This window comes from Perissodus microlepis, chromosome 13 (assembly GCF_051167445.1).
Source record: "Perissodus microlepis isolate ML-2025 ecotype Zambia chromosome 13, ASM5116744v1, whole genome shotgun sequence".
NCBI classification, from domain to species: Eukaryota; Metazoa; Chordata; class Actinopteri; order Cichliformes; family Cichlidae; genus Perissodus; species Perissodus microlepis.
Genome location: NC_140473.1, coordinates 12,082,608 through 12,108,617, shown reverse-complemented (window position 1 = coordinate 12,108,617; position 26,010 = coordinate 12,082,608). Strand labels below are relative to the sequence as shown.

At 41.6% G+C, this 26,010-nt stretch overlaps 1 protein-coding gene across 4 annotated transcripts in view; it reads right to left on the bottom strand.

Moving 5' to 3' along the window:
• Positions 1-25,534, bottom strand: part of foxn2a (forkhead box N2a) — a 29,985-nt gene extending 4,451 nt beyond the window's left edge. Inside the window, exons 1-5 of one of the 4 annotated variants that reach the window (XM_084948539.1) lie at positions 25,163-25,534; positions 6,092-6,666; positions 3,460-3,584; positions 2,538-2,587; positions 1,844-1,912 (exon numbers count right to left, since the gene is read on the bottom strand). In XM_084948539.1, coding sequence (XP_084804665.1) covers positions 1,844-1,912; positions 2,538-2,587; positions 3,460-3,584; positions 6,092-6,652 — 805 coding nt within the window. In that variant the 5' untranslated portion in view covers positions 6,653-6,666; positions 25,163-25,534. The other 3 variants (XM_084948536.1, XM_084948538.1, XM_084948540.1) reach the window with 3 other exon arrangements.
• Positions 25,535-26,010: the final 476 nt, after the last annotated feature.

Below are 26,010 nucleotides of genomic sequence, written 5' to 3'. Positions count from 1 at the left end.
TGTTATAGACAAACAATGAACTAATAACACAAACAGCTGTATGTTGAAGTCTGTAATGTCCAGGTTTCACTCCTATTTATTAAACAGATCCTTTTTCTGTTGTAATGGAAGAATTCTCATCCTCAGCCCACCTCCCCCGGGTCTGTTCTTGATCCTTTTTTATTCCCCATCTACATGCTTCCATTGGGTCAGGTAATCCATAAATAAAGCGTTTTCCCCGTCATGTATGTAGATAATACACAGTTGTTTGTTCTACTAAGTATCAACATAAATACAATCTCAAATCTTAAGAAGTCTCTCTGACGTTAAATCATAGATGTCACAATACAGGAACTATGTTCCCTGTCATTACCTGTAAAATCCAGAATTTAATTTAAAAGCCTTCTACTCACATCTAAAATCTTGAATAATCAGACCTGATTATATCTTAATGACGTCTTAGTACCTTACGATCCTAACAGAGCACTTTGCTCTCAGACTGCTGACTTGCTTGCGTTTGCTAGAGTTTCTAAAGAGCCTATGACAGTTTGGGAGACAGACACTATCTCTACTTTTAGGATCAGGCTTGAAACTTTCCTCTTTTTTTTTTTTTTTAAAACTTATAGTTCAGGTTGGATCAGGTGACCCTAGCCCACCCATAGTTATGCTGCAGTAGAACCAGGCAGCTGGGGGCTTCCCATGATTCCCATGTGTTTCTTCTTCACTTCCCATTTGTACACCACTATTGCATTTAATCATTCTGAATTATTCAACACTGGCCCTCTTTCTTAGTGCCCTCTGCTCTCTTAATATTGCAGGATCTTTACCTTACAATACCTTACAATATAAAGAGCCTTGAATCCCAAAATCCTGCTTTCTACAATTAAGAAACGTTACAAAAGTTTACACAATTTTTTGTTTCCATCTCAAGCGGCCTTTGAAAAAGTCATCCATGCCACCATCTCATCATGTTTAGACTACTGTAATTCCCTCAACTCGGGTCTCAGCCAAAGGTTCATCTCCCGCCCCAAGCTTGTTCAAAATTCAGCTGCCAGATTCTTAACAAAATCAAAGAGACCAGACTACATCACTCCTATCCTGGCTACACTGCACTGGCTTCCTGTAGGATACTGAATTGATTTTAAAAACTTATTCATTACTTTTAAAGCCTTACCCAGGCTTGCTCCTACCTACATCAGATTTCGAAAGACTTTATGAACCAAGCTGCTGGTTATGCTCTTCAGGTCAGAGCCTCCTAACCTGCCCTATAGCCTGCGTCATTACAAAAAGAAATCAAAATTTTCTGATTTCCTCTCACAATGTTGAACTATTTACCAGAGGAACTTACCAAAAGTATATCCAATTTTAAATCACTTCTCAGAACTTATTTTTACAGAAAGCCTTTTTAAAATTTAACAAAAACCCTTATTCTTCATCTACCTTTTCTTTATATACAAATGTTTTTACCTTTTGATTCCTAACTTTAGCCCATCTGAAACACACTGACATGACCTAAAGAGGACCCTTCAATCAAGACATCTTGGAGATTGCTTCATTGCTAATTTTTCATTACTAAGTGTGTAAAGTGTGAACTACAACTATTTGTGTGGTTTTAGTTTGGTGAGATTTTGTCTGTCTATTACTGCAGCTTAGATGAAGATAAAAAAACCACATTGTCTATCATTAGACAAAGCAGATATTCTGATGATTCAAAGACATTCAAACTTCTTCTTGCAGCTGTGTACATCAGAATTGAACACACACAACATCAAAGAAAATTTAAGCAATGACGGGTGGTATGTCAGGGGTTGGACACAAAGCTAAAAGAAGAGGTGAAAGTATGGCTACTTGTAGGTTGTCTTACATGGGTCAACGTGGTGCCCAGGGGCAGAGTTTAAGAGCATCATGGCAGTGGCAGCATCAATGTCAGACTCTGGAAGAGGAGAGAACATGCACGATGGTCAGTCCTACGGTGTGAAAGCATGGTAGCATGACATCCCTACTAGGACTGGCTTGACCGACTGGGCTCCATTATTTTTAAGCTACACACTCGGCGATCCAATCAGTGCTTACTGAACGCACGGGATATGCAGAGGACTCGCAAAAACAAATCAGAGTAAATATAAGCCCATGATTTTCAGAATGCATCTGATCTCATGAGACCTGACAAAGTGTCTGAAAGCCTCACAGCTCACTTCTAGGGCTCTAAATTATTAATGATTACAGTGAGACTGAGTGCTCGATACTGAGCACCAGCAGAACCTCTGCTTGTCGTCAAGGTTACAAATCCAAGATGCGGTGGGGGGGGGGGGGGGGGGGGGGGAGCTGTCAACATTATGGTCAACATGAGGTATCAATGACTTGAAAGCAACAAATCAAACCAAGAGCTGAGCATAAAAGCACAGTGATGCTGAATGTTCTGGGACTGAAATGTGCAAAGGCAACATAATCAAAACAGTGCACAAACACAAGCTAACAAAACTGCACTACACATCTGCACATTGCTGGGCAAACAGCTTACAAATACGAAAACTTTGATCAATTTGCTTTTCTCTCACCTTTAAATGAGCAACCTTGTAGAAAGAGATGACGAGGGGGTGAGGAGGCACTGCAGAAAGTAAACAAAGGACACCAAGAGTCAGATGATACGTTTGAAGAGAAGACAGAAAAGCCAAAGTCTGCCCTTTCAAAACTGTGGTTTTATTAAGAATTAGTTATCAAATAATTACAAATGACTACAAACTTGTTAAGATAAAATATTTCCTCAGCTTAAAAAAAAGTGATTTCAAAGTCAGGAGAAAAAAATCATATATCTGGCTGTTCCTTATGGTATACCTCCAAATGTTTCACAATAAAAGCAGAAGATATGGGTTCTGTCTACTAAAATGCTATGGTGGTGTATATGAAACTGTTACATGAGCGTTTGTACTGTAGCTTCCCAGAAGCGTGAGTATTGGGGAAGTTCTGGGTTTGCAGAAGCTTCTGGGCATTATCATGTTTCTGTCAAAATGAATTGTTCTCAGTTTTTCCCCATTATGTTTACGGTTCAATTGCTCGTCTTATGTGTTAGTTACATTTAGCAAAGCTGTGGCATTGTGACCATAGGGAGGAGCTGGTTTGATATACATATGAGTGTGAGGAGAATAATGCTCTTCTTGTTGTTAAACTAACAACAGAGAGTTTCAAACTGTTGTGCTCCTACCTGTCACGGGTGAGTCATCACTCACCATGGTACACTAAGTGTATTGCTGTAAGTCTAAAGGAGCTAATGGAAGCATATTGGAGTTGGTATGTGACCAAGCTCACTTTTTCTAATCATACTGAAAGCCAATCGCTAATACAAGCCTGCTCTAAATAAAGTTCAGGTATTTCCTTTTATGTCCAAAACAAATCCCTGCAAAATATATTTGAGACATAATAATTCCCTTGACCATCATAAGCAACAAATTGAATTGAATGATTAAAGTGATGACCGCTCACCTGGGTGGGGAGGCGGGTGGTGTGCAGAAGGCATGTGCGGCTGGGAAGTGCTGCTTCTTAAGAGCTTGAATTAGGTTGGGGCGGTACTCAGGGTCAACACACCAGAGCGACCCTTTTCCATTGGCCTGTAGGACAAAGCAGGGACAGTCAAATCTCTAAACCCCTGTTACAAAGTAATGAAGCTGCCAGAAAGTTCACATAAGAAACTGTGAGCTCAAATCTGATTTACAATAAATCTAAGTGGAAAACAAGGATTCAAGAGCCTTACAGTTTTTTGAGATGTTTGTCATAGGTGCTGTTATAATAACTATTATTACAATAAATTAGTTATCCAATAATATTTCATTAAAATTAAATTGAAAGGCACCCTGTGGAGTTCACTTTTTTTTTTTTTTTTTTTTTTTTAAATTCAGCATTTCACAGCAGAGGTCGGGGGGAGGTGATCTGTTGATGTTGCACAATAAAAACCCTGTCATATGATCTTCTTTTCAGAGGATTTAACGATGGCGTCTTATCCTGTTGCCCAAACATTCCCAGTCCCCATGAACTAAGCAAAAGCTGTTACGTCATTTATTTTGTTCAACGCAAGAGAACAAAACTGACAAAAGAAAAGCAGCAGGCAGAACATTATCCTGAAAGAAACACCAAAAATACAGTATGTTCGGTCTGGCTTTTCAGAAAAAAAATCCAAATAAATAAATAGAAATCAGAGCGAAAACAGGCTATAAAGGTTTGCGAGTTAGGTCTTTAGTCAAAATAACATGCTTTGTCACTTTGTACGAGTAAATATTTGATCACATGAGTTCAATTAAAACTGTAAGTAATGAACACAATTTTAATTTTGAATCACTGAAGCCTTACAAACAATTTGCATGCAATTCCCACCTTAGCAAATTTTACATAATCATTATTTTAATGGAAGCTTTGTTCATATTTCTGTTTGGTAGCTCACAATCCTTTTCACCGCTTTGCTGCAGAACAGTGTGGCCATGTATCCCACATGTGGCTGGTATGTGTATCCTCATGCAAGATGTAAACAAAACAGGGCCCGCAACTAGTGGAGATAATGATCCACAGGGTACCTTTAAAGACTTAATGAGGACTTGAAAATCAATTTGGGTGATCTGTACAGCTGAGTAATTGCACAAAACTACAAATGACAAGATCATCATTTATCAGGGGAAAAAGTCAAGTGTGACTCAAACCTTTTAGAGATTAGTCACTGTGGAAATGCACTTCATTTCCAAATCACTTTTCAATTATAAGCTTCACAGCACCTTTTAGACACAACACGCTCAAATGGCAACATTGAAAAAATGATGAGAATTCCTGAAATGTTTCACTGTCAGAGCTGGTGGGACTATAGTGACCGCAGCAATGATTCAAATTTCATTACAGTCCCACAGTGAAAAATAGCAAATACCAAACTTTGCAATATAAACGCTTTTACAATGAGAGGAAATTTTTACTCAACAGCTCCCTGTGAAGAATAATTGTATCTGCTGGTGATGTGTGTGTCACTTTATCTGATGGTGGCGTATTCTTGCCCAGTCTGGGAGAATAGAGCGAGGAGAATAACCTTGACTCAGATTACCAACCAGCCCTGATGCAGGAAGAAGGAAATGTCTCCATAGCAACGGAAACCACCAGCCAGTGTCATGTGAAACTGGTGCTAGTGTCTCAGCAGACGGAGGGCTCATGCTATGCACCTGCATGCTAAGCGGACTATACTGCATCGTATTGCTACACGCCGAGCGCAAACTGCCATTCCCACCCTAGATAGGCAAATATCAGGTTTTAGCCAGATACAGCCATGACATGGGGCTTCAAACCACATCCTCTTCACAATGTTAAAATCTCATGATACACAGACTTCTTGGGTGTTTAGAGGGTATTGTGCCACCGCCACTGTTTACCGTTACACAGAAGAATCCAGGAATCTACTTCTCCACACTTTTTACACACACACACACACACACACACACCCTTTCAGACTAAACCGTAATAACAGCCGTTAGTGAGTAAATTCACAGCTTTACTAACTTTTCAAATTCACAGACATGTGTGCACACTACATGCAGTATGTGTTCTTCCCTTTGTTACAAGCATGTGAACATGAGTAGGCCAGCTTCTCTTTTTTTTGCCACTTGTTGTTTGTTGCCACTACTTGTAGAAACACAAGCTACCATAAATGATGTGTATGTCTGCCAGGACCAGGTAGACAAAGATTGTTCTTTGTGCACTTTCAGGACTTAAGGTCGCGTTTGCTTCCTTTGTGCAGTGTGGGTTCAGACTGTGGGAGGATTCTCTCTAGCTGCACTACCTTGAAGTGTTTCTAAAGATATTGTCCTATCTCGGTGTGCGGTGTTTGCATATCCTCTGGAGGAGGAGGATCTTTGACCTTGACTGGATTCCACCCTTATCATAGCCGAGTCAGAGTTCTGTGCAGCTGTGTGTCACATGAGCCATGTGGCAGCTTCACACTCTAGCACACTGTTTGCTAACAGTGCTAAACAAAGCCACTGTAACTGTAAATGTCACATCATCAAACAGATGCATGCTGACAACTACAGAAGGATAACTGTAAATCTAAGTGAAGTGCATAAAAGTTTGAAGTCACTTTGAGACTTACCTTTCCCAAGCTCCTTTCGACTTTGCGAAAGCATTTGTTCAGGGACAAGTTGTGACGAACTGAGTTCTTCCAGCCAGTGGGAGCGTTGGAGAAATACGGGAAGTGCTCGAGTATCCAGCCGTAGATTTCTTTGACAGGCAACGACTTGCTGGGAGACTGCTCGATGGCCATGTAGATGAGCAGGGAAAATGAGAAAGGTGGTTTCGACTTCATCGAATCCCTCTCCCTGCCTCTGTTGTGTGATGAAGATGAGGAGGACGACGGGCCCTGGTTCGAGCCGTAGTCTCCTTCTATGTCAAAGAGGGGGCTGCCGCTCGTCTGAGCTTCGGGGCCCCCGAGAGTAAAGTTCTGAAGCAGGTTCTCGTGGAGCCAGTTGAGGTTAGTGAGCTCCTCATCCTCGGTGCCTCCGGTACGATCCACGCTAGTTGCCAGCGGACTGGACGCGCACTCCGCCTCGGGCAGCGTTCCTACACCGCAGACACCTCTGAGCCCTGCCCGCTCCTCTTGCATACCCGGAATTTCCGTTTTCTTATCTGGTGACATCCCAATAATTGGACCCATTAAATCAAAGAGGTCTGGAGAGAAAGGAAAAAGAAGGTTGTTAATATCAAGCAGCAAAGACAAGACCAAAAAAGGTAAATTTAAAAAACAAATTACCATCAAAAAAGGAAGATTTCAAAGTAATTTAAAAGCAAAGTTTGCAGTATGAAATAATTCAAAGTGACATTTTGGAAGGATGTGCTCTTCCAAGTGTTGGCCTTGTTTTCTTAAGTTTCCCTGGGGGCACACCTCCTGTTGCTGTCGGCCTCTATTGCAATTCATGGCCCTCTCACTGCTCCTCTCCTCCATCCCTGCCGAGGACCAAGAGGCTCTCAGCCCCCCTCCTCCTCCTCCTCTCGACTCCACGTGAGGACATCCTCTCAAGTAAGTGAACTGACTTAAGGCTCCACTCCTCAACGCCTACCTCGTTTCAGACAAGACCCAGCTGCTCGTTATGTGTAAATGAGCATGAAACCAGCCAGCGACTGCAGGAATAAGTGCAAGGACTCCATCTTACAGATTGGATAGCTCTTACGGACCGAAATACATTCAGCCAGGATCAAGTCTGCATTTGTCGCATGGCATATTAAGTTGTGTAAAGAGGCTACAAGCCTAAGAGTTGTCAGTCATTTAGGAGCACGGGGAAATGCCAGAGCACTCTATCATTAACAAAATGAACCTGAGTACACTTATCAATACTTTTTAACATGAGCTCTGAAGAGGCCTTTTATCTTAAACACCAGAGTTCCTGTCGCAGTTTAAGTTGAAGCTCGAGTGAGAAATGATCTGGGCTACAGACAAACCTACATTACTGGAAATTTAAACTAAGCATCACATTATCTGAAAATAAATTTTGCCCCCATAAAATACAAGCAGCGGTTTGTGTGCAGTACTTATTGTGATTTGGTATTATGTGAATAATGTTGAATCGAACTGCTTGTTGAGGCCAAGAGCACAAAGAGATCACTCCGGGTCTCAGCTCACAACAAGCTTTATGTCCTGGGTGTCACCATGACAACCCTGCCATCCCTTCAATTAAGAGCAGAAATCCCACAAGCAAGAATCTATAAGAAAAATAATTAACCCACCCTGAGCTGACTCTGGCACATTCAAATCACTGAAAAGAAAGCCTCTGAAAAGAAATGCTTCTACTGAGGTCTACAGCATGTCCCGATTCTGGGAAGGTCTAGGATGTTCTGGATCTGGACTTTGATGGGAATTAGACTGGACGGTCAGAGAGGTAAAGTCGCAGCGTGGTGGTGGATGGGCATGCCTTTTCATTTCTCTGATAAGAACTGGGTCAAACTCATGTGTTTGCACAGTGGCAAAGACAGGAGTGGGAGTGTACGCGCACACAAACATACACACAAATCAGTTTGTCAAACCCAGTCAGTGTGGACAGGAGGGGGGAAAAAGAGGCATTAGTGCATTTACAAAATGACCTTTAAACTCTCAATAAGAGGATAAACCTATAGCAGATGGATACTATTCTGGTTATGGCCCCAATTCTCTCCTTTTGGCCATGACTGTGACCCTCTCTTTTGGGGCTCAAAAAAGAAGAAAAGTCTAGCCTTCCAAATGGACATTTGGAAGCTAGGGCTAGGTGTTCGAGCCAAGGAGGGGAACTAGGCCTAGACGTCTGATTTCTTACACAATAAAAGTGTGCATTTCAGTGTATGTGTATATATTCCTGTTATAACAGCACATTGTCTTAGATTTATCATGCATTCTGGCTTTCAGTTTTCTTTCCCCGGGTAGTGGATATTCCAGCGCAGCTGAATTGCTCTAGTGCATCACATAAACTTCTGCGATTTAAATTACAGATAAAAAAGAAGCAAGTCAATAAGTTTTCCAGGCCAAAGGCAAAGTGTCAGGCAGCATCAACCCAGAAAGAGATAACAATAAGGAAAAGACTTTTCTGAAAGGACCGAGCGTGACAGAAGGTTTGACAGAGAGACCTAGACCTGTGAGAAAGACAGAGAGAGAGGCAAGTGAGGCTTAGAGGTAGTAAGGTAGGCTGTGCAAGGCATCTTCAATCTCGGGTGAATCACAGCTCTCAGCAAAGCAAAGTTATTAAATATGTCAGCAGGCAAGAAAGAAATGAAGAAGCAGAGAGACAAGTACACATGTTCAGAAGAAAATATTATTTATGCTTCCTAAAAGCATTACAGACTATGTTTATACTGACTTTATTCTCTCAGGATAAGCTCTTTGGGACATATCATCTTAAAATACATTTAGCTGTGTTTGGGCCAAATATCTTGTTCATTTAGACAAATTAGGTGAACGGCAACAATTTGGGGCAGATTTTTTAGCAGATTCTCAATATTTACGTATGTTCTTATGTAGGAGTGATAGAAAGGATACTTGGGGATTTCATGACAAGAAACCCAGTCTTTTTAAAATGTAGTTAAATGGAAAACAGCCTGCTGATCAACAACTAAGCCCTTTTTTGTGAGTATAAATATATAGGTCACAGGAGGGAAGAAGTCAGCAAAGGTGTGGCAAAAAAAAAAAAAGATACGTCGGCTCATTTGACTAAAAGGTGTGGCCACATTATATGCCACAGTTGGTTGTAAACCCTTAATAGCCCGATTCTGTTTTATGTCAGAGAGACATGAAGAAGATGTAATATAGCTAAAGTGTCAGATCAGGGATTAACATTAAAGCACAACAGAGCTTCACCTCAGTTCTTCTTCCAAAACTTGACCTCTCAGCTGGGCCTCTGGGCGCCAAAGAGAGCTTATCCTCTTTTAAATAGCTCCTCCTGATGACTTGCCATTTGAATATCAACAGAGGCACGGTGGACGGATGAGAAGGCTGTCGTGCATCCAGCCAAACACAGGAAGTGTTTTACCATGACTGCAGCTGGTCAATTACCACTGCTGCTGCAATGATTGCAGTTATCATTGCTCTTATGAAAAGGCATCAAAGAGAGGCGGCTGGGAATCCACTGAATAATGGGACAGTAGTATGTAAAGAGCAGAGAGGGGAGAGGGAGCTAATAAGCCAGACTGGCCTGTTGACTGCTACTCATCCTTGAAAATACACCAAAGCTGCAATGGCGCTGACCTGATGGCTCATCTGCAAGTTAAAATAGCCGTGCGATCCGCCAGCCTCATCATATTCATGTGCAAACAGGCAGGCTAACAGCAGGTGCCAAGGCACATTTTTCTCCCCTTTCAAATTGCTCTTTTATCCTGTTAAGCACTTAGCCCATTCATAAATACACAAAGACATATGGAGATAGCTTTAAGTGGGAAATCAAACCGTTGAGATGTCAGATATGTACAGGGGAATTTAAAGGAGATGATAGTGGCATTAAAATACAGAGATACTGCTTTGAGATGTTTTCTGGGAGCGAATCTCACAATTAGGACTCAGTTGCCACGGCAGCCAATGCTGTAAGGGAAGCAATTGTGCTCATGTCTGTGCATGAAGAGAGGGCTAATGTGGGGGAGATCAATACAGGCGGAAAATGCTGAGAGCAGCAGTCTGCTGCTGTTCTCCACAAACCTGTCTGACAAAGAGCGGCGAGAAAGGCCACTGCCAACCTGGATGTCACGGCACTACTGACTAAGAGCTATTAAGGCCTACTTCATATAACACAGAAATTATGCTCCCAAAAAATCTGTTTTGTTAAGCAAACTGCTTTCATATGATTCTCCTCTGCAAAACAAAAAGAAAAAGGAAAAACAACCTCTGTATACATAACAGCCTCGAGTTCATACGCTGACACCACACCCTATTCCAAAGAAACAAACCAGTTGACACAAACCAGTTACACCTCTACAACAGATACACAAAGGTGTGCCGCAAAGCCCCATTGTGATGGCTGTTATTCGAAACCCTAACTGATATTTAGGCAACTACCCAGTCTGGCTGGAGCTCTAAAAATGTGAATGAAACAAAAGGAGGGGGGACTGAGTTAGAGTGGGAGAAGCAGGCAGAGAGAGAGAGGCTGTTCCAGAGTGGGTTAGCCAAGTGGCCTGCTCTTTTATTTTACAAGGGTGGGGGTTAAACCGTGTCATAACAAATAAAGAATCTATTACTTTAAAAGGTAAATTAAGCTACTATTAAAGCACGCCCTAACGATACATTTCTGACTAAAACTTGTCAAAGACTTTAACGGATCTCCTCAGCGTCCGAGGTGAAAGCAAATGAAAAAGCTTGCACAAAGCATTACAACTGGCCCCACACTCTGCTCGCACAAAGGAGCAGTTGTTTTTGCTCTAGTCATGTTTCCGAAGTGCTCAGTATTCACCTCGCACTTTCAAACAGAGGACCGGGAGGGAAGGAAACACCTCCTGCCTGTTGAGGAAGTTCATTTTCAGACAACAAATTCAGACTTCACACAGAGACAGTTAGGCCCGCTATACAACAAAAACAGTGAAATCGAGCAGCACGAGGCTACAAGGTAGCGTCTATTGGAGCAACAGTATTTACTCGGCCAATCTATGAGTTCCATCTTCGTGTAGCTTACAGATAGCTGGCAAACACCCTGGCTGGACCTAACGTATCAACTAATGAAATCACTCAGGGAAAAACAAGCGATCAAAAGGACGGGCAATGGCTCGGTTCATGTTCGTCAGTGACACTAACCTCCTCCAACAACTTCAGAGTCAAACGCTCAAGACTGCACTTTGACTGTTAACAGAGGTGAGGCCTTCCAAAGTACATGCCAGTCCCTAGCCAACACTGAAACCTTATCTTTCCAGTCATGTGCCTGTAAGTTCAGCATACCGACACACACAACAACCTCAGTTCCTCTCAAATATTAAAAAAAAACAACAACAACAAAAAACAACTTCATGCTGTATGCTTGCAAACACAGCTCCACGGTCTTGTAGGAAACGGCTGAAATTAGAACGTTTCTATATTTGTCAAGGGTCAGTCCTTGAGTATGAGAAAACCTTCTATGTGCAGTAAAATACAACAGTGTTTGCAAATGAAACGCAGAAAACACCAAAAAAGCCCCACAGGGAACTCAAATGAGGAAAGACTTCTTTCCTGATTTTACAAAATAAATAAATAAAACATTATTGCGCTCTGACAAAACCATGATAGATATCCATGTCAACCACGAAGCTCCAGCAGAATGAAAATATTTACTGAATCTCCCCATTTGACTTAATCGACCAAAGCACACACACGTGGCAAACAAATATAAGCACACAGCTACTGAACTCTGCCTGCTCCATATATAAGAAGTTTTGAACCCTTCACTTAAAAAGCTGACCTCTTGCTTTATACATTACAGACTTTCTAAATTCTGCTTTCCATGTGTTGCTGTTTAACATCAAATTATAAATATGAAACATATGGTAACAGCAACAATAGTCACCAAGAGTTGTTTACTATCGACTCAGTGTTAAACTCTCTATTGTTATTAGGCAGTATTATAATAACTGCATCTTAATTAGTGCTGAACAGCCTCCTTATTCTGCCAATCATCACTTATTCAACCTTTTCCATTAGAGCACTGAATACCAACTACTTAAAATAGTCAGTGAAAAGTCACAAAATACTTGCTTTTTTCAGCAGCAGAGAAACTACTGAGTGTAATCATTTACCGTTTATTATAAACAATGAATATACATTCTTGATGGTGAAAGGGCATAGTAGAAATCTAGTTATTCCAATGCCGTTTACTTTTTGAGATGCAGCTTTTTGAAAGAGCAAAGATTTGGTCTAGTAATACAAGCTCATCAATTATTCTATGATTGAGTCATTTAAAGTACACGGCCCAGTATAAAATTCTTATTTAAAGGCGGTCAGTCTGTTTGACATTTATATTTGACTTTGTCCAAACACCTAAGCTACAGTTGTATAAATTCTGAGACACTTAAACTGACACTGATATATGATACTTAGTGAGGATTTACAGACAAGCTGGTAAGCCTGTGTTGTTGTTGTCGTACTGCTATCAATTAAATAAATCTTTTTATTTCTGCCTAGGCAAACGAGACAAAGAGCCACTGTGACAGAGGACACGGCCGTCCTTACCCCTTCCTTTCTCTCAATCAAGGAAACAGCCACATCAGTTGTTGCTTTCAGTGAGGCGGGTCCTAATGGGCTGTGTCTCGAGTCCACACAGTCAGAAATGAGACAGGCAAAGGAGCAGTCAGGGGGTGGGGGGCTGTAGAGGGAGGCGACTCACCATAGAGTCAATCAAGAGATGTAAAACAATAAGTGGAGTAGACAGAGGGGCACCGCGAGAAGGAGATAACCGCTGCCAGTATGCAACGTCTAAACAGACGCTTAAAGAGGGAAAAACTGATTTTCAGATCACGCAGAATCAACCTGTTTTGTCTTTTTGCCAGCTTGTGACATTAATTACAACACTGACGCCAGTTTGTAAAACAGCTGTGCCAAGCTCAGGGCATAAAAATAGATGCCATTTAGCTGCACGGTGAACTCTCAAGAGAGACTAAATGATGTGAAACATCGCAAAGAGCAGACAAGCTGATCACCCAAATAGGACAGAAAAAATAAATAATGACCAGGAAGGCCACAGGAGCGAGTGGGCGCGTGAGTGGAAACATGTCTTTTCAGGTGTTGACATTTACAACTCACTTCAGAGCTAGCCCCCTATGTTCGATTAGAAGAATGTGACAGACCCAAAACAACAACAACAACAACAACACACAGCATACTCCTGGGGATGCCCCTCCTTTATGACTAATCAGGGGCTCTGGTTAAGTGATCACTCAAGCTATCCATTACAAAACTGCATGAAGCATAAAGTCAGGCAGGCCACTGTCAACAGCCAGAGCTCAAGGTCACTGATTAGTGGCTAATCTCAAGTAATTATTTGTTTAATTGAACAAGTTAAAGTTGAAAAAAAAAATGGTCCAAAGAAGTAATTTGAAACTACTGGAGACTTACTTTAGGCTTTAAATCAATCAACAACAAAAAAAAATGCAGAACACCTGCTAAAATTTAGATATTCTATTTTCAAATGTGATTAAACTTTGCAATATGCACACAACAGCAGCATCGTGGTAACACAGTCACTTCAAGAAACCAAACTTCCTTATTCTGCCAGTTATCAGTTGTTCAGCTTTTTCCAATACAGCACCCGAGTACCAACTATTTAAAATGTTCAGTAAAAAGTCAAAGTACTTGGTAATGACAGGGATTGCAGAGAACAGTAGGTCACAAATCTCTGAGCACAAATCTATTAAGCCAATCCGTGAGAAACCAGCTTTACTCTGCGTTAAGCAATCCCCCCAAAAAAGTTGCTGCCGCGTGGGTCAGCTTTCGTAATGAATTCAAAAACCACAGCCGCTCGCATATCTATAGAGAACATGGTGGATTTTTCAGAGGACACAATCTTTCATCAGCTCCAGGTCAAAGTACACAACTCTGTGATAAGACCGATTACATGGCAACAGCAGCACTTTTAAACTGAGCGTGTTGTGTCACTCTTGTTTGGATAAAAGGTAACAGCCACATGACACAACAGGCCCAAGCCGTCTCCTTATTACTACATTCAATCGGTCATACTTAACACATTGGGATAATGGATGTAAGATTTTATTTGGCCGTGCGAAACTCAGTCAACAAAAAATGTGCTGCGGTGGTCTTTTCAGTGACGTTGCTTCATTGTTATACATCCTCTGACGAGGGTTTTCCTGTTCTCCCATCAGTACAGTAGACTCGAGCGACATTTACACCATTGTGGTTACCAAGTTGTGAAAATGAAGTGTGGAATTCTTGAGCGTATGCGTGGAGCTTGAGATACATTTGACACCCCTGCGTCTACTATTGTGCTCAGCTGGTGTAAAACAGCACCCCAAAAAGTGAATAAAACTGCTATTAGTGTAATCAAAAGATGGACTTGATACCTAACTATGTGACTATGAGGGCATCTATTAGACTGTCTTTTCGTTTGTTGCTATTTCATTAAATGACTATTTCATAGGCTGTCAAAACACCCACAGAGTTTACTGTCAGGAAGTTCAAGCAAAAGATTCCAAACAATGTCATGAACGAGTCGTCATGCAGTCAAGTTGTAAATTTCAGTTTCATATTGTCATCTCACGGGGATCTCACTCGTAAGTCTACCAGTTACCTTTTCAAACACAGCGTGCTGTTAGCAGACCCATTCAAAAAGAGCAGAAATAAGACTAAGTAGTCTCCTTCCCATTTCCCCTGTCTTTTGCCTCTTACAAAGCTTGTCTATGGTGTCAATTCCAACATCTCAAATAATCTTGTGATGGTGCATATATAAAGATAATTCAAAAGGTACTGACAGTGTTTTCGATCCCTGCAGACATGTAGCCATTTCACATTGCAATAACCACATCAGTGGGTTACAGCAGGTCTTATTTATAGTAATGAATGTCTATTCTCGGATCCAAAAGTGCTTACCCTTCAGAGGCTTCTGCACAAATACATACATGAGTGGATACATGTCGGTTTTACAAAGACACCAGATGGTTTGACCCCACAATATGACCACAAAGATTCTGGCATTAAAATAATGGCAGACTGACAACATCTGTTTCTTTTTTGTCTTCTTCTGTCCCTTAAGCTCCTGGTGTCTTTGTCTTCTATTTATCACCAGGGCTTTAACAACTGTCAGGCAAAGCGAAAGGAACAATGTCAGTCTACTTGTCTCTCCATCACATTTCCCCCCCTTCAAATATACGAATAAAACCTCAGTGCACATAATGAATTTTAGATGAGGTTTGTCCAGTCCAGTAAATGCAATGGTAACAGGCAGCAAGGTAGGAAACATCACACACAGACACCAGAAACAACACATGAAAGTATATAAAGGTCTATTCAACAGCAAAATATAAATTATAGCCAACTGCAGTAGGCAGAGATATTTTTCCTACAGTCTGACATTGTTTGTAGAGCACTCTGTATCTGGGACAATCTTGTGATAATCCATTACATCATGTGGCTAGCCAGTGTAGCCTCCAAACCTCTGGTGCCGTCGATATATATATATATATATATATATATATATTATGAAATATTCAACTATTTATAGCTATCAGGGAAGATGTGTCTGAACAGTATCAGGAGTAATAAGTCGCTCAATTTTTCTACCTACTACAGACTGACAAAACAGACGAAAGACGTTCAAAGAAACAATGAGACTCAAAATCGGTGGAAAGAATACGCTGAAAGTGCTGTTAGCACAGAAAACTGATATGCTCCGGAGCTACTAACAGGCACACAGAGCACTTAAAACACTTCACACTCACACACATACAAGCAACCACAAGTCAGACGCACAACGAGGAATACAAAGTTACGAGCAATTACGCGGAGTATTGCACAACATTTCCCGACACACGGGATTCGTTACGAAGGAACTTGTCTCCGTTTTAATTAGCCGTATTTTCACTAAGTTCACTAAATGTTACTAGCTTTAACTCACCGAGAAACAACCGTCAGGCAGAGCAGCGTTAGCAGCCGCTCGATAGGTCAGGGGAAGGCACATATATCGCCTAGCATTAGCATTACATTTTAACTGGAAGAGCAGAAAGGGATCTGTTTGAATGTTTCAAAACACTCTTTGGTGTTATAAGTAATATCCCTTTATGCTCTCCAAGACATAAGCCCGAAGAAGAGAGAAGTAACGTTAACATTAGCTAGCTGGCCACATGCTGTCGCTTGATCTGCCATGCTGGCTGGCTGCTCTAAGCAAAGTCACTTGACCACATTTACTTTTAGCTTGTTCGAAACACAGCCCGGATCCTGCCGAACACTTATTTAATTACAACCCACTTAAAAACAATCGGCTACTCACAATCATGCACGGCGTGCCTCGGTGCGGTGCGTTTAAAGACACGTATGCGCGCAGTTTATTCAGATGTCTTGTCTGTCTCACACACAATGTCAGAGATCAGATCAGCAGCTGCTTCCTCCATACACGCAGCGCGCAGATCACACAGCGCACGGCAACGCTACCAAACCCCTCGCCGTCGTCATGGCAACAGGTCCACTTCAGCCAATCAAAACTCCTCCCCTCCTATCTCCCCTGGCAACTGCCGCAGCGCTGGAACTCCGCGAACGCGCACGCCATCCAATTTTTATTTTTTTTTTTGTATCGTGCAATGTGCTTTCACTTCTATCACCAGCTGCACGTAATCTATAGGAAGTATTTTTAAAATATATTTATATATCTATGTAGTTTTCAAAACCAGATTTATTGAATTAAAATGTGCCATTTACAGTGAAGCAGCAATGGGATTAATAATTAATTTGTTAAAGTGTGGGAGCGAAATGAAACCGGACGGGTCCCGCACAAGCACTGCCGCGTTATTCAGGCTGCACAAACACCTCGGGGCGGAGAGAGAGGATGTGTCACCACACCCAGCTTCATGACGATAGCGGACCCTCAATGGGGCCCCTCCTAGAGTAAACGATGATACAAGGAGCTAATGTGACCCGTGGATACACAACACACACATGCTGGGTAATGCTTGAGTATACAGACAAAGCAAAGCAAAGAATTTGGAAGAAGAAGAAAAACGATAAGCATTTTATGTGCTTCTCTCCAGTGCAGAATCAAAGTGTTCCTCTGTGCATGTGTTAAAAGTCCAAATTTGCACGAAGCTGCTGTGCTTATGTACATGCCTGTGCTTATGTACTTTAGCAGCCCAAAGTGTGCTTCAGGAAGCCCGGCAGCTCGGTTTTGTATCTCTGGCTATCTGGTGAGTGCAGCTTTACTGGCCAACTGACTTCACACCAAGCTGTAACTTTCACATAACGGTGATACCTTTACTCATCCCAGCCACTCTGTTTCATAAGCATACATGAGTAGCTCTCTGTGGAATGATCTAATAGCCTCTCTATTTTTATTTATTTATTTTAATGTGCATAAAGCCAACCTGCCATGCAGGAGAGCTGTCAGTATGCACCGCTTTTACCTAACAAGCACAAGATCACTTGTTTGATCCCGGAGGAGACCACAGATCCCTTTCAGGTTGCAACAGGAAAGGCAAATCAATTGTTTTAAAAAATATCTGCCAAATCAAACATGCAGAGCTACCTGCTGTGGAAACCCCTTCTGAATAAGGGAGCAACCGAAAGTAGCTTCCACTCTCTTTTCTTCCTCTTCTTTAAACTGGACAAACAGGCTTGGTGGTGGCGTAACAGTGTTTTTGTGTCAAAATGAATACTTGTCTGACAGTAATGTGAGTCTTAATGTTTTTCAGTGTGTTGTTAATATATGGCATACACACACACACACACACACACACATATATATACATATAAACACACACACAAAAGCTGGAGAACATCATTTAATGCAAAAATTTCATTCATCCAGCAACAACAAAGGTGAAGTGATTTATCTGAATGTGATTATATTTATTCATTCATTCATTCATGCTTTGGAGTTTCTGCTCAGGTTACCGTGGCTTTGTTTTCTTGCGCACTGAGCTATTCTTAGGGCCGGTGAGCAGCACAGACTCTGCCCCATTTTTTTTTCCTTCCAGTACGACTCCTAGGGATGATGAAGTTGCAAAGCTAGCAAATGAGAGAGACGAGAACAAGATGCATTAATCACCACGGAAACAGCTGATTGAGGATGCCTTGAAAATACAGACCCATTAGTCTGTGTGTCTGCAATGGTGCTAATCTGATTGTATAACTGTTAGGCTAAAACAACACGCTAGCCCGGACCACCGTCAGAGATTTTCATAACTGTACTAGAGCATTTTCTGGACTATATAACAAGCGACTCAAGGAATTATCCTTTTTGTGAAAGGAAAGAATAACGCGCAAATGTGGGAGAAAGAATTGGGAAAACGGGGCTAAGAGCAGGTGAGAATGGTGACAGTAAACAATTCATTTTGCATCAAAAGGAACAGCAGGATTACAGACTATGAGAGGAGTTCATGTGAGGCAGTAAAAGTGGTGCTGATGAAGGGATGAACAATGAGGAAGCTAGCCTGTGATGAAGAGTGGTGGCCAAGCATGAATGAGGGTGCAGTGTGTCTTAGCAGCCAGCCCCATAGTGGCATAGTGGTCAGGAGGCCTGCTGCTTTAATGGTCCATAAATCTGTGTGGACTGGCTGGTCTGATGCCGCCCCTGTGAGACCCTCTCATGCGGAAAATGAATCACACCATTTTTAGGGATCGCAAGTGTGGAAGCTCTCACCCTCCCCTGCCCTACTGCCAGCGAGCCGATAAGAGCTGCTGCACACGCACAACACTCCATTTCAGCAGGTCTGGAGCTCATAAAACTCTATTAGTGACAACCTTTGTTTGTATGCCGCTCTTCATTCAATCTGCCGTCCTGCCTTTGTTGTTTTCTCCCTGTTTCCTTTTTTTTTTTTCTCATTACACCTAGTGTTGGTTTCTGGAGTGGGAACACAGATGCTGACACTTTAGCACACAGCCAGAAACGAGGTGTAAACTGTGAGGAGAAATCACATTCCAGAAGAAACTGCTTCCCTGTTACGAATGTCATCTCGATTTGCAATAATCCCTCCTTTTCGGTGCTTGTCTCTCTGCCCTATAAACATAATAAAGTTTGCATATGCATTCAAAGTATTCAGGTTTCTGTGTTGTTCCTTTTTTTTTCTATCAGCCGTGTGTCCTCACGTACATTTTCAGAATAGATGCTGCCATTTAATGTCAAGAAAAATGGATTCTGGGTTTCTTTGTGACATAAGGGACTGTGGTATTTCCAGAATATACACCATCATGTGCAATTTGGCAGATTGTGCCTTGGACAGCTGAGCACATTGCAGAGTGAACAATGTAAAGTCTCTGTTCCTGCTCTTTCTAGAGGATTTAAAGCTACACTAACAGACACCCAGCTCCCTTTGCTAATTAGTTTGGACCTCGTTTGAAATGTGAAGTGAAAGGGTCATCAAGAGAATTATGATGCACATTAAAGCGAATGAGACGTGCAGATGCATGTGTACACACAGCATTTAATTTCCCTAGATAAGTATGGTCAAAGTGCTAACCGGTTAAACAGGTAGTATTTGCATACTTTCCAGGACAAGAAGGGAACTGCAACCGTCTGTGAAGCTCCAGAGGCCAGCAGCGGTGTGGGACCACGCAGCAGAAATCCTACCAGTCCAGACCTCATTGCTCTAAATGGAGCAAACCAGTCTTAATGAAGTAGACTGCACAAAGCAAGCACCACAGATAGTGTTTTGTTTTGGTTTTTTTATCTTTTAGCATCACTCAATAAATATTCAGTGATTAAATTTAAGTGTTTGCAGCTCAAATTGTGTAAATTTAATTTGCAGACGGCTTCTGACTGTCAGCAGAGCAATCAGGCGTGGTCAACTTGTTCCAAATGCAACACTTTCTTTGTTCTTCAGGTTTGTTTCCCTAGGGGTTCTCGCAGCTATTGCCTGCAGTTATCCTCAACTGAAGAGTGTGTTTGCCTACACAAGCCTTTGTTTGACAATCCTTTCTCCTAACCGGGTCTTATGAATTGTGTCAGCAGTGTGCTGATTGTCCGTTATCTGTCAGCTGATAAGTGCCTCTTTTAATGCACAAGGCAATAAAATTCAACACGCGGGGCAGAGGAATGATCGTTTCAACAGTCAAACACATATGCTGTAATACTGTATTGAATCAGTCTATTTGTTCAGGTAAGACTGGGCAAATGCTTGTATGGACAGTCACAAATGTCCTAAATTTGTTCCAGTGGAGGATTAAGCATGCCAACATGAACAAAGGACAGTAGATGAAATTTTATAACAGCTTAATGAAAAAAAAAATAGATTCAGGTCTTTAGTGAGACACGTCAGTGTAGATAGCTCCTGATTAAATGATTATAACTTGTTTTTTACTTGTTGATTTTAACAATCTATCCTTAGTAAACATAGTGTTGTGCATTTGTAATAAAGGCAAGTCTCTCAACTTCTAATCAGGATCATACATACACAATTCTAGGGTTTGTTACAGTGGATCATCTGCCTCCATCCCACCCTACCCCTGTCACACCAAACCTCTGCATGTCCTCCTTCACTACCCCCCACCCCTTATAAAACAGACTCCTAAACGTATGCACATAATTTCAGCAAAAAGTCTCTCTGCTCGTCTGAAATGGTTGCTTAAAGAATCTACCACACCCACAAAATCTGATAAACATCCTATACATTATAATTGGGTTGGGAACTAATGGCTTGCTTACAATGTCGCTCCAATCTTGCACGAAACAATGGTAGCACATTGTTACAGTTGGTGAAAAGATGGTCAGATAAAGCCATGTGCGCACTCTATAAAGACTGGCGGTGATTTTGCCATGACAACTTCTTTTTAAAATTCAGGGGAGCTCAGGAAGTTTGTGATGAGAGCTAGGCTTTTTTTTTTTTAAAGAAATTGTAGTAGTTTCAAAGTAATACAAGTCAAAACAGATTGTCAGTAAAGTCAGTAGTTTAAATTTGTCACTCTAATATAAAGCGATTGCATTCTTCTGTTTCAGTTATCCATCACATGATTATAGCTTTAGGCAGACAATCAGTCATTTGTAAGTCATTACACGGGATAGAGTGACAGCTCTTTCTCGAGCTTGACTGTGACAATATCATTTGTATATAACTGGCAGCTTAGTTGTCACCAAGCACACAGTACTGAACTTTGGTCTTTCTCTTATTTCATTGCCTCCTTGCTATCTCTTTGCACTTTTAAGCACAGTAAAACGGCATGACTCCCTTATAAAGCTCTGCAAATTGCCCTGCTACAATACACCACATGCGGGGGCAATTAAATTAACCCATTGATCTCTGGCTGCTCTATTGCGGAGCTAAATTTTGTTATTCAGCCCTAATGACTGCTCCTCGAAGGCAAATGAACACTTGTAGTCAATTAACTGTGAAGCAAGAGGAGGATAAAGGGAAGACGGCCCACTCCTGACATGTCGTGTCCTACCAACAGTTTAAAATGGAGTTGTGACGTCTGTAAAAACATTCAGCTACCGTAAACAACGGCACAACACAAAAAGCGTTGTTGTTTGACACTCCCTTATCTTTTCACTGCATCTGGTCCTCCCCGCCTTGCCTTGGTCACAAGTGCACTTTATCTTGTGGGACAATAGTGGTCTTGTGCCCAGCAGTGCTGTCTGGCACTGCCAGCTCCATAGTGGGCTATGACACGTATGAGGGATCACTCATGTCCTTCCAGCAGTGTGCGTTGTGTTTTCTCATGTATACAAGCTACAAGAAGCAATTCCACCTGCTGCTTAGCAACATGAATCAGACCCTGTTAAAAATCACATTTGTGTTCACACTCAGGTTCAAAACTTACCCAATAAAACAAAACAACAATAAATATGAAGTCTGAACTTCTATGAAACCACCTTTGGGTCTAAATAGATTTTACACTTCCAATTCTCAAGAGAGCTGGTAAGCTACAAGCTGCAAGCTAACATATGCTACAGTAACACAGCTCTATAGCTTAAATAAATGGATCAAAAGTCTGGGCAAAAGTGTCGAGCGATCCCCTCATTTCTTTATATTTTGTTCCCACGGAGCCAGACTTACTTATAATTTGTAAAGTCTTCCAGGCTTTCTGAAGCTTTTTCAGTTATACAAAGAAGGCCAAAGCTTTGAATGTGTCAGCATGATGTGCAGTATGTTCTTCAAAAAAAAAAGCAGAATTTGGAATAAAGTGGAGGACAAAAGAAAACTATCTACAGCAGATAAACAGTATCTGAAAGTCATGCCCTTAAGCAATACAAAAAAAATCCAGCAAAGCCCTGACACACATGGCTGTTAAACAGTAATTCAGGGAAAGGAAGTATGGCAAGTTACACAAGAACTGAAATAAAAATCGGTGTCAACAGGTCTTATTTAGAAATGAATCCAAATTTGTAAGTTTTGATTCAAATTGTTGTCAATATGTAGAGAATGTACAACAGTGGGTGTTTAAAGCCATCTATGAAGCATGGTGGAGGCTCTGTCATGGTTTGGACCTACATGTTGTGGTTCTTGTCAAAATATATGAAATTATGAACACAGAAATGTACCATCAAATCTTGACTGACCATGCAATACCATCTGGTTGGCAATGGGTTAATTTTTCAGCTTGTCAATGATCCCTGAAACATATTGACAGAGAATTAAACAGAAGATGATCAACATCCAATAAAAAAGCTTTGAGTGTCGGAGTGTTGGAGAACTATACCTGAAGACTACTTGGTTTGGAAAGTTGAGGCTGTGTTGAAGAATAAAAGGTGGTCATACTAAATATTGACTTGTTAGAACTATGTAAACTCTACTTTTGCCTCATATACCGTATTTCTGTGGCTCTTTGCATATGTTTCAGTGTACCCATTTCCCATTTTACTAACTACAAAGAAATGAGTAGTGGCTCAAGACTTTTGCACAATACTTTAGATGGCTGAACGTGACACTAAAATTAGTGAACTGGCAAAACACTATTACTAAATGAATGAAAGCAATGGATTCAAGTGATCTATACATGACTGAAACCCTAAAACTGATAAGTTAATAACTAACAGAGCTAAAAGGTGTTTAATTCCATAAAGAAATATGAATTTAGAGATGAAACATAAAGTGAAATGCAGATGGGAAAATAGTTAGCAAGCAAAAAGAGAAATTTAGTTAACTGTGACCTTACGGTTAACTAAAGGTAATGAATCACTGGTTGAAACAAATACCTAAAATAAATGGATAATCTGTTTAAGTTGAAGAAGTAATTAATAAATGATGTACAAATCTGACATAGAAAGTGATAGACAGAAAAAAACAACTAAATGTAAGCCTCATATATGATGAAGAGATGAAAATTTTGCCAGCAGTACAAATAAACAACAAATGTGGCCAAATTGACTTAAACACTGACATGCACTATCACATCCACTTTTATAAAGTGTTTGAAACCAGTTCAGACGAGCACATTTTGAATATTTGAGTTCATCTGTCGACTGAACAGAAGGTTGGAAGCCACTGATTGTGTCCTTCCACTCTTGCCTCTGCAGTATACATTAAGAGAGAGTGTGACCTGATGCCTGAGGGGCAGCATATACCCCGCCTGGTCTTTGGGTAAGCCTGGTTGGGAGGCTGCGAGCGGGCGCACGGCTGTAGTGCAGAGAAAGTGGTGCAGTGGCTCTCTGTGCCTGGCTGAGCACTGGGTAATGAAGCGTGGCAGAGGAGAGAGGAAAGGAGCGTGTCTGGAGGCTAGGCATGGCCCTCGTGTTCCTATGCAACCAGGGCGGATGGCTAGGTGATGCAGGACCGCCTCTGTTCTGCTTACTTGTCATGCTGCTGCCACGCTTTCCTTCGTGCAATCTGGATAGTTGTGCTTTTCTCCCTCTTTTCCCCATCCTCCTTCTTTTCCGACATGTAAGTGTGCCACTGTCAAGCATCCTTCCTCAATTCCCCGTGGACGATGTGCAAAATGGCTCACATCTAATGAAATAACATTAATTGTAGCAGATTCAAGTATCACCCTGCGATTTCAAGTCAAATATTAGTGAAACAACATTTCTATTCAATATTCAAGTGTTATGTGAAATTATTTTATTTGTTCAAATTAGACCGTTTCTTCTCTTCCCTGTTTGCAAGACAGCCAGCTGCACTTGCCCTTTCAATCAAAGGTCTTGTGAGAACAGATGTGTTATTGTTTCAGAGGTGGTGTCTTTGCTGAGATACTCCCCAGAGGAAATGCCTTCTCTCACCCCACCCTCCTCAGCCTTTATATATATAAGTTCATATTGTGCATCGATGATTCTGTGTCAGCTCTGTAACTGACTGGCTGTTCAGACTTTAGCCGCGCTATTCCCCAGTGTTGGCTGGCATAAGCTCCAGCCCCCTCACAGGGTGAACAGGTATAGTAAGGATGAATGGATTAACTTGCCCCTTCCTCAGAACACAACCAATGCCTTATTAAAACCTAGTTCATACATCGTTAGCTTGACCTCCACTGAGCACCAAAGGGTTTACCCAGAATGGGATTTGAGTACTTCTAACTAGTACAGAAAAGAAGGGAAGACTTTTGTCAAACAGCCCTGTAGATTTGTAAGATATAGGCTTAGGTAATTCAATATATATATTTCCCATCAGACTTCAGCTTTCACTGACCAGTGTATAAATGGTTGTGTGAGTGGTTGGGAATGAAATGAAAGAAAATGTCAGTTTTACCACTTCTCCCTATGCTCCACTAGAAGTATGAAGCAGTATTTCCATTTCCTGCACACCATCCTTTCATGGTGGGACACCTTTCAGAAAGGATAATATTGATGAACTGGAAAGAGAGGACTGCTCTTCTACAAGACATTGGTTGGATGACTCTTAACCTGTTAGACTTAGAGAGAGCAGACGAATTATAAAAGTCTGGGATGGAGTAAGGACTTGCAGCTGGAACTGAGTGTTAACAAATCATTTTGTAAGTGCTTTACATACTTTTTGTTCAGTGGTTAAAAAGTCAAATTAAAAAAATTAAAAAACAGGAAGCAGATAAGCACAAAACGGCAAGTGAATTGCTTCAATGAATGAGCTTCATTGAAAAAAACCCCAAAACAACAAAAAAAATTTACAAAACTACAAAGGCAAAAATCTAATATGTTACCATCTATTGTGCAGTCACGTTTCCTGTGGGCAACAAGTGTGGATCTATTCTTAGCTGACGGCCCGGGCTTCAGCTCTTTCCGCTCCTGATTCTCATAGGTTGGACGGGACGAGGTGTGATTCAGTCATGCCAGGTCTGACTGTGTCAGCGTAGCCTGTGTCCAGCTGTAGAGACGGTGGGGCCCATCGACCATCTGTCCCCAACCAGCAGATAGAAGGCTCGGTCCCCAGAGCAGGGAGGAGGGGGCGGGGGGGTGCGTGCAGGATGAGGTCGGATGGGGGAATCAGCTTTGTGTTGCCATAAAGCTGTTTTTCCTCTCTCCTAGCAACGGGCTTCCATTTCCTTAGTTTTGGGCGGCGTGGTCCTGTTAGTTGGTGTGCACGGCCCCCTTGCTCACTCTCTCTCTCTGTCCTATTTATGGTAATGAGCCATCTGCCCTCTCTGTAACAGCCGCCCAAATAGATGGGAGGCTGGGGGGGAAAGGGAGGTGTGTGAGGGGTGGGTGGGTGGGGATCTCTGACAGACAGGCGTCTGAGACAAAGACGCTTATCCTGTTGTGTCTGCCTCTGCGCCTGCAGATGCCTTCAGACGTGGAGTGAGAATCAAGACAACATGTTCGGCGTGTTTTCAAGAGAGGCTGTGATGTGAAGAAGAGAGGTTATTTGAAACAAGGACTTAAACATAGACTAAGCAAGTGCACCTTATTGAGAAAATGACATAGTGAGACAGAGAGAGTGCTACCACCTGCAGGCTGGTTAAGTTGTTCAACAAAAAGAGCATTTGTAAAACCAGCACAGGGATGACCTATATCTGATCACACATGCACACAATGTTGGCCCACGAGGTGA